We start from the raw sequence: 12719 nt of genomic DNA, 5'->3' as shown, positions 1-12719 counted from the left end.
CCTATAGCAGAATTACGAATTGTTGTGAACCGTAGCTTTCGATAGAAGTCAAATTTCCCTGTCGTTTACATAGGAACCTATTTTCGTTAAGTTCACAAGAGACAGTACAAGGCAGAAGTCCTGCTTACCCGATAGTCTAAAACGAAATTAAGCTCAAAACCTTGTCGTCGGTACAGTATGAAATAAAGGGGTACAGTAAAGTGCAGCCAAACTACCGCACTATCTCGGGAGAAGTGTTACAACGATATGAGGCATGCATACCCACACAGACATGTGCACATAGAAACATGTGTGTGTGTGGGCTCTCTCTCTCTCTCACACTCTCTCACACACACGCACACACACGCACACACACACACACACACACACATGCACACACACATGCACACACACGCCAGTCTTTCTTGCCAGCACTGTGAGGTGTTCTCCAAGCAGAGATTTCAGTGTACTCGTAACAGCGACTAGGCCTTACCTATGCTGTCCTGGGCATGGATAGATGGCAACGAAGACCGCTTCCTTCCCAACAGCCCAGGCGGTGGTGCAGTGCTATCACTGGGGTACGGAGTAGAGGGAGCAGTCACTGAATGTCTAGACTGAAAGGGAAGGCTGATACCACCCGGCAACACTTTCATGGAACGGGGCTTCAGTGGGGCTTTCGGTGACCTCTGCTCCTTGGGACTGCGACTGGTGGCAGCAGCTGGCGGTGCTGGTGCAGGCGACAGGGGTGGTGGAGGTGCGGGGGATAGGGGTGGTGCTGGTGCAGGTGATGTTGGCGGGACTGGTGCAGATGAGAGGGATTGTGCCGTTGCAACTTGAGATGGTGGCTGCGGGGCCCGTCGTTTCTTTGGAGACGGCTGCAACACACAAACAGAACCAACGAGCAAACGTTTGCATCACACATCTCCGTCTTTCATAAATAGTAGGGCTCAAACGGTCACGGTTTTACCCCTAACGGTTAACTGCTAAGCTAGCGGTCGGTTTAACGGTTATAATCTATAAGCCACGGCAATCATGCGGACTCTTTTTTAACCGTATATTTGACTATACTCATCCAAAAAATGTACCCTATTCAGTACAACGCACACTTGTACATTCTCTTGCATGATCATTCATACATACATGTACTCTCACACCAAGAGACCAGATATGACCGAGTTGACAGCCCAGAAATTGCGTACTCGTGCGACAGCCTGCGAAAGTGCATACTTTGCAACGACCTGATACTTGAATAATTGACTGAAAAGTTACTGCGTAACCGTTATCTTTATCGGTTAACCGTTAATTCTTCGTAACCGGTCTGCAACCGGTTAATCGGACTAACCGTTTGAGCCCTAATAAATAGTATCTGTATAAACAAATATCCGAAACATCAACAGACGATATATCATAACTCTGTTACATCAGGTATACACTGTCCTTGACGTGCCTGAGCACAGCTAACCATCTGGATGTTTAATAAACCATTCCTCATTCTAATGAGGAATGGTCGTCAAACAGAAAGTGAGCAAGCAACCAAGACATCTGCTGTGGTTTAGAAATTTCGTGTTTCCATGAAAATGGTGAACAACTCTCCCTTAAACACATGATTAAGTACATGAGAGGGAGAAAGTGGGGAATTCAGCGCCCGGCCACACATGCTGGTAAACGCGAAACGCACGGCGCAAACTGTGTAGTGAAAGTGGCAGCAAGGCGACATAGGCAGACACAATACAAATGAATGCATGCAGGAAGAGCTGCTAAGTTGCTGAACTGAGAGGCTGCACTGTGCCCGGTGTGATGTTATAGCAGACGCCAAAAAAACAATAGTTACGAGGGGAAACGGAGAGCAGGTAAAGTGAAAGTGTTGATCGGTGACAGTAAGCTGCTGAAAGCTACACTCAGCTTAGCCAAGGCCAGGGCACTCGACTCAGCTACTGGTACATGTATACTCCACACCAGTGTTTGGCGATGAGACATCCCATCTCCGGCAGCTTGTTAAGCAGCGCTTGCTTGTCAGACACGGCGCTTGTATCCTGCTAAACAGTCTCAGATATGCCTAGGTATAAACACTGGGATGCGGCCTGGACAAACTCTACACTGGTATCATTCGCTGACTATCTATTCCATGGTGTGGTGTAGCTGCTCTTTTATTCTTCACCAACCACGCGTGGTTTACAGTCCTGTGCAGGTGCAATACCGCTCGTGCTGCTGCACTGGGGCTCGGTGGTTGGAATGTGGCAACTTGAATGTATTAGTGCTCTGGGTTCATTGCTGCATGCTTCCCTGGTGTACGTCTCCTGGTGGACACGTTACTGCTTTGTTTCTCCAGTGTGTGTAGGTAATCGGGTGGTCTCAGGAGCAATCTCTTGTAAACACGTCAGTGTTGCCACATCATTATAGCCAAATATCAGTAGACTGAAAAAATAAAAATGCATCATCCGGGGGCTTTGCCCCCGGACCCCCCCCCCCCCCCTTCATAGTATCCCCAATATACCGTAGAATCCAGCGGATAAACCCACCCGCGCATAAGCCTAGGCCAAGGTCGAACATCGCCAAGCTTCGTTGTACAAACCCACCAGCGGGATTCTACAGTGCACACGGCTCAGGCTGAGTTTGCCGATTTCCCCCAGACAGCTGATGTTTGCATTGTAGGAGAGAGCTATGGAAACACTCGTAATGAGCAGTAAAAGCCAAAATTCTGGACCATGACTTCTAAACCTTGCACAAAGGTCAAATTTGGACACTTTCACGGCTGTTGTCGGCAGGAGACGGTCAATTGTCGGCAGGTCGTGACAGGCCTCAAAAATCGGCAGGCTACTGACATGTCGGCAGGTGTGGCAACACAGACACGTGCACAGAAGTTATCATGTGTGCTCCAGAGTGAGTTGATATGCGTGCTCGGAAGAAGTTGTTAGATGTGCACAGGGAGGGAGCAAGTTACGTGTCCTCCGTCCGGAGCAAGTTGTTACTCATACGTGTGCTCCGGAGCAAGTTTTTACATGGGCAATCGGAGCAAGTTTTACGTATGATTGTACAATGCACATGTACGTGTTTTGTGCATGGGTGACCTTGCACTTTGTAGCTGCTGTTTCTTTGCCGCAGTAAATAATAATTGATTATTTCGTTTAAAAAAAATGTACACATGGTAAGTTTTTACGTGTGCTCCGGAGCAAGTTTTTACATGGGCAATCGGAACAAGTTTTTACGTGGGCTCCAAACTAGGCTGCTACAATGGCAACGTTTTCCGATGACTGCTAAAGTACACAACTCGCCATCACAACAGAATATCTAATGACTATGCGTCACTGCTCCATCCCATCCCATCTGCTGAGCTTTGCTTCTGCAATCACGCACTGTATGTAACTTGTTAAAATCGGGTACTGTAAACCGTGAAATTATTGCGATGGTCTAATTTCTGCGAAATTCGCGACCACGTGGAAATCGCGAAAAGGAGATCCAAAAAAGGTTTAGCATGAATGCCACAGTAGCAAATTCTGCAATCGCAAAATTAAAACCTCGCAAACCTGTCCGGATTCTGAAACTAAAAACCCCGCGAACTAAAAACCCCGCGAAAATTTCACGCTTTACAGTATTAGGTGCTAGAGAGCTTGTAAGGGGTGACTTTCTGACGTGAAACTTGGACTCCGCTTCGGATACGATATGCATTTTACGGAGGTCACTTCTTTACATACGAGACCATCAAGAACTCTATTTTTGAACGGCCTGGAGCCTTTCTGTTTTATACGAGAGCATGTACTAGTACAAGTAGTAGTACCAGTACATGCTCTCGTATAAACATTTCAAAGTAGTCGGGATTATTTCGACTTTTAGTGGTAGCGTAACTGTTGTGTCGGCTGATGGCTGACTTAATCCATGTGTGCAAGGGAGCGCCTCATGCAAATGATTAGCATGTGCGGCGTTGAAGTGGACTACCTGCCCAACTCACCATGCGCCAAATAAAGTAAAGGAACTTTTCGAACAAGGGCAGTTGACCATCAATCGTTGAAAATTCACCCCGCAATCCCGTTCAGCTTGCAATTCCGCGAAGAAGCAAATGCGGGACAAGCAGTGAGTCAATGGTACAAACACGGAATTCCGCAGGGTGCCGGCGAACTCGACAATCAGTGACCACTCTGCATGCGCTCGCTTCGTTCTCGTGTGAACATGCAAACGATCTCTACAGTGGCAAATCACCCACACCACCCTAGACTGGCTAGCGGCAATTGCGCCACATGATTGTGAAAAAATAAAAAAGTACTTTGCGTTCGAAATGAAATGAATAATATACCGGACATTTTGTAGAGCATTATTCTACAAAATGTCCGGTCACCCTGACAATGTAGCGTCATTTCAAACTCTCCGAAAGTATATAAGCAGCGCAAAGAAATACGACCCGTGAGTCCAAAGTAGCGACGTGTTTTCATTTTAATGACATGAACGGTCCAAGGAGCCCATCCGAGGGCTGCAGGGCCGCCGCATGAGCCTTGGCGCTGCTTTCGGCACGTGAGTCGGATTTCTTTGGCCACGTGGCTGTGGCTGGGAATCAGTACTTCCTACTGCTGCATGATACAAGCAACAGTTTCAAGACCCATCAGCGTCCATCAGCATCCATGAAGCAGCTGCTACTATAAAGTATAAATAAATTATCAGTAAAAATAGCTGCAAGTATCAACTGTACTGTATTCATGCAAAACTGACAGTACGTATTCGTATCAGTGTCTGACATGTGGACATCAGGAAGCTATATCTACACGAGATAAAAACGAATCCTTACCCTTGGACTTTTTGTCGCTACGGTGAGGCCAGGTGCTAGTTTCCCGAGCTCTGCGACGGGGCCAGCGGATGGAACATTTGCGTCTGGCGATTTCGTCACTTTTGACGACGTGCTACCACCGACTTCAACGCTAGGCGGCTTCTTCGGTGGAGGCACAGGTGGTGCTATTCTTCTGCTTCTCTTCTCAGTTGATGTCCGCTGCGTCAGGCTCGGAGATGCCTTTTGCGTCGGGACCGGTTTATGGCCACTGGGGGCCAAGCCAGATTCCTGCGTCAAGAAAAATGGGAAATCAAACAATTGTTAATTTTGATTACAACTCAGCAACTCATTATCGCTCGTGTTTTCACCGAACTCCTATCCCCGGCTCCTGGCCTGTACAAACTTCAAAGCCAACATGAACACGCAGTTCTACCCGGCTTTCTTTTTTTATTTGATGGACCACTTGACTTGGTCGCATTACGAGCTCGTACTCGTAGATCTACTGTCTTGTACTGAGTGCTCGGCGGCCTGCAGCTAGCCATCATCCTTCACTGCATGCACCACAGGCACAGCCACACCGAAAAGACTAGATCTAGAACTGGTGTAGAGTGAGTAGAGAGTAGAGTACTCCATGATCCACGCGTGCACGAATCACGAAACTAAAACGGGTTCAAGACTGATCAAGAGCTCCTGGCCTTTTGATATGCCGCGTAATGCTCATGAATAAGCTCAAAGTCAAGATGCATGAGATGCATCGCTGAAACCTCGCTCGCGCTGAATGACGAGAACGGAGAAGCTTTTGCGACCGCTTACGCTTCTCACTTGCATTTTCAGACACCACCGACGTTATGATTGTGGTGGTGAAGAAGACGCGTCGAGTTGGGCGGAGGAGCTCGACCAGAAACGTATACATAAATTATATCACATACAACATTTACTGTTCTCTGGCGAGCAGGGGATTGAGCTAAAGTAGTAGAGAGAGGTAGAATGGAGGCTAGCAACCTGATGCCTGACCGATGGCGTACCAAGCGCCATAACTGGCATATGCTTGCACTAGTTACCGCCCGCCCCTGCACATGCAATACACCTAGTATTTCAATTAGGTCATGCTCTAGCCATTATAAACAATTGCTTGCAGCTTACGTGTGGATGGGACGCCATGCCGCACACGAACGCCTTCTCCACCTTGCTTGGGCGTCCTCGAAGAACCCCTTCCTCTAGTCAGGCCGCTCTGTTCTCTGCTTCACTTCTTCTTCTCCGATTAGCTCGACTCCCTGCATACCAGTTAGGGTTGACCAGTTCAGACGCTAAACTTCAGCGTTGAATATTGTCGGGAACTCTTCACCACCGCTACACTAAACCAGCTCCGTTCAAGCAGCAGGGTCCCTGGCCTGGGTGAGTTATTCGACCCAGAAATGATTCGGAAATTCGGGAAATTGACGAAAATGCTGTCCCATGTCGTTGGTCGTGGTCAATGACTGAGTGGTGAAGCGATACTGACTGTGATGGCACCCACTCAGTACTGGCTATCAGTGTCACATGCAATGAGTTACGTGATGCGACCTACCATACCATATTTGCATAGCCATAGTGACACAATGTCTGAAGCATGCGGTCAGTCTTGATGTAGATGTGGAGGATTGACTGGAGATCTCATCTACAATGATTATGTACGCTGTAAATGTACCTCTGATGCTTGGTAGAATTATTAAAAAATAAAAAATAAAAAAGTAGCAGCGCCGCGGCTAGTAAACTTGGCCATTGGATGAACTTTTCCCATCTACATGTAAATCATAAATGCCCATGACTATTGTCATGTACACTGTACATGTACATGTACGTGTGCATTTAGTCACATACATCACGTGCAGTACTACTGTACATGACATGCACATTGTACTCCCTGTCACAACCTACCGTATCCAGGCACCGAGATTCTCTTTGTATAAATAAAATAGAAATGGAATTGTGCTTTGAGAGTCCTACATGTATAATTATGATGACAATAATTATCATGTTTGTGCTGTAGCGAGGAGATAACAATGACTTGACGCTGATACAGCCTTGATCTCTCTATCTCTGTCCCTGTCTCTCCCCCCCCCCCCCCCCCCCCCGTGCAGTTCAGTAATCCTCACGTAGTATCACAGATACATCGTATTCTCCCCCCCCCCCCCCCCGTTTACTCGCAGTTATTAGTATCCTATTCTCTTACTATGTGCTTCCATAGCTTTTACTATGTTCTTCCATAGCCACTTCTAGGCTAAGCCTTCGCCGTCATTTTATTGGGTCGTCATCCCGTTTGAATGTGCGAAGTGAAATAAAAACCAACCAACCAACCCCCCCCCCCCCTCTCTCTCTCTCTCTCTCTCTCTTTCTCCGAGGCTCTTTCCCCCCCCCCCATCTGTTTTCGAGTCTCTCTGTTTCTCCCTTAATTCCTCTCTATCTATCTCACTTGAAATTCAGCCAACTAAAAAGGTCACTTTTCGATGCACCACCGGCTATACAACTGCACAAAAGACATTTAATTAAAAGTGTATTACCATTACTAGGAGTCAGTGATGATTTGGGGTAGATGATCAGTGGAAACACGCAAATAGGCAAGTACTGCAGAACGATAGTCACATAGGTATGTACTCAGGCAGTGAGATCACCGACTGACAGAGGAAGAAGGTCGTTTCAGGCCAAGAAAGGTGATGAGTACTATGTACTGTAGCTAAACATATACGGTGTACTTCGAAGTACATGTTTGCAGTAGCAGGTAGTCAGGGCAGGTAAAAGCTACAGTGTGCTTGAACCAGAATTTCAGCAGGCATGGATTCTACCAGGGGACCGAGCAGAGAAAGATTGATGGGAGGAAGTCCGCGGCCACCGGCTAAACAATTCTGTTGAAAAACACACCCAGTTTAGGGAGACAGAGTGTTGTGAGGAAGGTATGCTCAGAAATCACCTTGGCGTCGTTGGACTCCTACATGTACAGTGGTGGCCAAAAGTCTTGTCCGCAGGTGGATTTCTCGGTCATATTCAACAAAATGGCACAACAAGCTGTACACCTGTCATTTTCTAGAGCAGATACAAAGTCTAGAGGAGAATATTCAAAAATATTTCACAAAAGTATATTTTCTGTGTCCCTATCCCTAAGTATGGCAATGTGCGGCCGGACATCACTTTTGGCCAATATTGCACAATCTACAATAGGCAGCGTAGAGTGCACTATTTCTCATCTAAACTGTTCTAATCCCCACAGAACCAAGGCCAGACTCTCTGGAGTCAGCCTGTACACATTCACAGGGCCTCTTTTGTTCTTGATCATAGCCGCCATGCGGCGCGGCATCCATTCGACGAGGCGGCGGCAGATATCCAGTGAAATTGAATATCATGCCTGCTTGCACTCAGTGAAGAGCTCCCCATCGTTTATTGCCCTCCTGCTGCCCTGGCGGTGTTGGCTGAGCATTTTCCATAGATTCTCGATGGGATTCAAATCTGGTGACTGTGGTGGCCACTCCATCACCGTCAAATCTTGCGTCGCGCGCCATGCTTTGGGTGCCTTGGCAGTATGTTTGGGGTCATTGCCCTGCTGAAAAATAGCCTGTTCATCAGCAAAATGGTCAGTCATGGACGGCAGCATGACATTTTGCAGAATGCCCATGTATTGGTTGGCTGTCATGATGCCCTCGACCTTGAAAAGCCGTCCAACGCGCGTCGCCGACATGCATCCCCATACATGATATCTCCATCTCCATGCTTCACAGTACCACGCAAACAATACAGGCTGTGTCGTTCTCCAGGCTTCCTGCGAACAAACCTCACTCCATCAGAGGCGTGGAAGTTGAATTTTGACTCATCAGTCCACAGTACATGACTCCAATCTGCCACTGTCCAGTTCCTGTGGGCCTGGTCAAACTTTAGTCGTTTTTTCAAATTTTTGGCCTACATGAAAGGCTTTTTCACTGCGATGCAGCCCTTCTGTCCTGCGTTCTGCAGCCTCCTGCGCACCTTTCGTCCAGACACCCGTGAATCCGTCTGCTTGGTCGTCTCAGCTCTCAGTTTCGGGCTGGTTTTGAATCTATCTGCCATATGGAGTATCTTTAGATGATGGTCGTAGCTGGCCCTGGTCACCCTGGGCCGGCCAGAACACTTCTAGTTTTCAACACGTCCATAGACATGATGTTTGGCAATGACTCTACGGCACGTACGCTCGTTCAGGTCCAAAATCCTGGCAATCTAACTAAATTTTTCACCATTCTGACTCAGCTTTACAATGGCCAGCTTCGTGCTAGCATAGAGCTCTTTCCTGCCAGCCATTGGGGTCAAAACGAAATCTCTCGGTGACAAATTCACGCCAGGACGACTCCTGGCTGAAGCACTGTGTTTGCTAGATTTCAAATTCCAGGCATGCATGGCCTGTCAAAAAGTACGGTACTACGGTACCAGGGAGTCGTCAAATACCGGGAGTGGAAACGCCGTTAATCTTGATTATCCATGCTCGCCTCGCGCAAAATTTTTGCAGTGCCTTGAGTACCTCAGCGTCGTCAAATGCAATTTAGAGTAGCCTTGAGTATTTTTTGGGAGAAAGCGTCCATCAGAACGTGTATACAGAGATATTTGCAGTGGTCTGCTCGTTTACTAGTAGGAGGACACCTAATTTATCGGTAGGCGTTATCGCAGTGTTGCGATGTATGACTAGAGGCCCGATTCACGCGCGGATAGTGACGTGACTTTTGATGTAATTTATCGAGGAAAATAGCTCAGCCTCAGTAATCAAAGCCACTTGGTTCGACCCACGAAAAAACTTCTCGTAACCATTGTCCTTTCCATATAGGTGCTACCTGTGAATTTTCTCGGTGTAAGATGATATGCCACTGACTTTTTGAGGGACCCTTTGTTTCTAAAACATTATTGTTTTTTAATGACGACCACATTATTATAAAGTCAAGGAATTTCTCTTATTTTCTTCTTCAGTGTAAGAGAACATCACCGCTTTCAGTATGTCTCATGTCAAGAGGAAGCATGACAACGTATATGCACCACCAACACTGAGAATCCAATTACAGATTTGGCCGATTGTGGCGAGTATCACAGAATTGACAATGCACACCGAATTAAACTGTTCTAAATCCCTCTCTCTTTCTGTCTCGCTTCTCTTTGCCAACTTTGGGTGTCAGCAGTTACGCATGCGTACATGCAAGCACCAATATACGGGTGCGCACGCACTCATTGGCATGCACAAACTGCACATGCACACACACGGCATGCACGAACTGCGCATGCACGCACATTCACACACTGGAATGCATGCATGCATGCGCACACACATACACACACACCTGGTCCTGGTAAACACTGCCATTACGGTCACCTGTCCCCTTGCGGGACCGACAACATGGAAGCGACAGCAGAAAGTCGGCAGTCTGCCAAGAGATTAGGGACCATATTCAATCGGCACGACGAGAGAGCCATCTTTGGCAGCACACACACATACACACACACATACTGACATGCCCACACTGTGCATGCACACACACGGTGGATGCTCATGTGTCTCAGATTCAATTATCTTTTCAAAGTTTGGTAGATTCGGAGACATGTTGGCCAGAATTTCATGGCCGAAAGTCGCCAACACCGGCTTGAGGCTAGTTAACTCAGGCTTTCTGCTAGCTTCCAGTTCTCTTCTCACCGCAACAACACACCAACCACCATTGTATCTTTTAGGTGTCTCTGCAGTGCAGTTGACTATGGCGGTGGGCTGGGGTGCTGCTGCTGTTGCTGCTGCGGATGATGCTGGCATGATGGACAGCTTTCTTGCCACTACTGTACCGCAAATTAAACTTGAAAACACAGCTGATGTGGTCTCCAGGTCTGGACAAAACGCACACGGAAAACAGCGCAGTATTTCTATATTAAAATTGTCACAAGTATTCATCCAGGTAGAGAATGCCATGTGTATCCTGATTCCTGACCATCACATAGTTTCTTAAATCTACCATTGCATTTCTTTTTACGAGTTTCACATAAAATGTTATGCACGATCATTGGGCAAGTAAAAGAGAAGCTTCCCTGGGTCTGTACTTGACTGCAGGTTGATAAATCGAATGCTCTGTACATGCAGCATGCGTGTGTAACAAACCAAAACAAAGCTATTCAGTGATAGAAGTATTCACTCGATAAAGCTTGGTTTTTACTCACCTCTCGCCCAAGTTCCTACAACATCAGCCGTAAAATGGCTACCGATATCTCCCTGTCCAGCATGACCATGCACTGCCGACGAATCCACGACGAAGAGTGATAATACTACAAAAGGGAAGCGGAAATCTGACGAGAAGGTTTATGTATAGAGACGTCTAAACTGCTCCGCTTGCAGGAAGAACCAAAATAAATTTTGACATTTTGAAAATCCCGCGGAATTGGTGAATGTGGCACAAAAAAGATTATTTGAAAAAAATCGGCGTGCTCCAGCCACGGCTGTCAAGAAGCGGCAACTACTTAGAAAGATGGCGTCGGTTCGAGATGGCATGGTAACCGCGCACGTGCCGTGGTCCCACGGCTGATTCAGACTGCAAAAATCCGTGCACAGCATCTCGGGTTCGAGGCCAGGCCAGCAGTCACCGAAGTAGGGGATTTTCCCGTACTCAAGCGTACTCAAGGGCTGAGAATTTTCTCAGGGCCAGCTCTCTACACGCGGCTTCTCGGCCTCACCGAGCGGAGCCTGAGACACTGAAAACAACAAAAATAGCCTCGTGTGAGAGTACAGTAGCTGTAGTACAATCGCGTGTAAAAAACGAGTGCTTCTTTCTTCGAGCGAGCGACTTTTCAAGCGTTTCTTGTCGATTTCTTACTCCTTTTTGAGCGTGTCTTTTGCTGTACGTAGCCCAGGGAAACTGCCCTGGGTAGCTAGTTGGGGAAGTTTTGGTGGCGGCGAGGGAAGTTTATTTGTATAGCGGAAACCTTCATCTACAAAATACGTTAGTGTCATTGTGATCTGTAGGGTAGTTTTGTGTGCATGGTGTTCTTTCTGACGTCTCTTATGGCTGAACAATGAGCTCTGATTTCAAAAATTTGAATTTTCACCTTGAGCATGTGGGTATGTTGTGTCGCTTGGGTGGATGTAAACTGCCCAGCCATCGGAGTGGTCGGAAGTCTTGGAGCCCTCTATTAATTTTATCTAGTGAAAGATTATGCATTGCAGATCTTCAATGTTCTAGGTATCAAGGTAGAAAAAGATGAAAGTGGTGTCCACCCCACACATTTCTGTAGGGCATGCTTACTATTTATCCAGAAGTCAGCAGAAAGTGAAACACCGTGTGATGTTGGTGGTGATATTAAGGGAGGGGATAGTGGTGGTGGTGGCTGTAGTAAGGCTCTGCCAAATGTACTAGCCTGGATGCCGCACACAGATGATAAATTGTATGTGGGTGGATTGAGAGTGCAAGAAAGGGAGGTAGACCAAAGCAGGAGAAGAATCTTAAGGGGGCGTGCTCGGTGGATAACAAGAGCCAAAACACCGGGGAGAGTTTGTTGGGTGTCGATATTGACGAAGCCACGCTGTTCGGGCGAGCCACGCCTTCGCATGTATGTACTCTTGGAGAGGAAGGAGGTGAATTAATACACCACAAATTCAACCTCCTTCGCTCTGGCCTGCAGAACACAAACAAAGATGTTGACCGTCTAAAGGTCTTGGTCGTGCAGTACCTAACAACCACACTGCCGACACACCAGTGCTTAATTTATAATGCACAACAATTGCAGTATTAAAGCCAAGGGAAAATTCCCAAATCTAGCTACCTATGGAGAAGTAAACTGTTTTGTCGCTCACAACATCAGCGCGGGTGGTGGCGGGCCATAGGTAGGTCAACATTATCACTCTGATACATTCAGAAATCATTTGAACAGCAAAACTGTAACTAATTACTTCAAACATGAGACAAAAGTCAAAATACAATGCAGCGATGCAATTTGAAATCAAAACTGTTCTGCACCACTGAAATCGAAT

General features: G+C 47.0%; 1 protein-coding gene and 1 long non-coding RNA gene across 2 annotated transcripts in view; both read right to left on the bottom strand.

Moving 5' to 3' along the window:
• The window catches only part of LOC135817370 (uncharacterized), a 33138-nt gene extending 27014 nt beyond the window's left edge, over positions 1-6124 (bottom strand). The window contains exons 1-3 of the mRNA XM_065330543.1: positions 5876-6124; positions 4754-5020; positions 473-854 (exon numbers count right to left, since the gene is read on the bottom strand). Of these exons, the coding sequence (XP_065186615.1) occupies positions 473-854; positions 4754-5020; positions 5876-5893 (667 nt within the window). The 5' untranslated portion in view covers positions 5894-6124. The remainder of the gene's footprint in view (positions 1-472; positions 855-4753; positions 5021-5875) is intronic.
• Positions 6125-10270: 4146 nt separating this feature from the next.
• On the bottom strand, positions 10271-11158 carry LOC135816590 (uncharacterized). Its single transcript, XR_010553397.1, has 2 exons — positions 10916-11158; positions 10271-10588 (listed from the first exon to the last, which is right to left on the bottom strand). It is a non-coding gene; the product is annotated as an uncharacterized LOC135816590 (long non-coding RNA).
• Positions 11159-12719: the final 1561 nt, after the last annotated feature.

Source organism: Sycon ciliatum, chromosome 5 (genome assembly GCF_964019385.1).
Source record: "Sycon ciliatum chromosome 5, ocSycCili1.1, whole genome shotgun sequence".
Classification (NCBI taxonomy): domain Eukaryota; kingdom Metazoa; phylum Porifera; class Calcarea; order Leucosolenida; family Sycettidae; genus Sycon; species Sycon ciliatum.
Note: the sequence above shows the minus strand (reverse complement) of the source record. Positions and strands in the feature narration are given on the sequence as shown.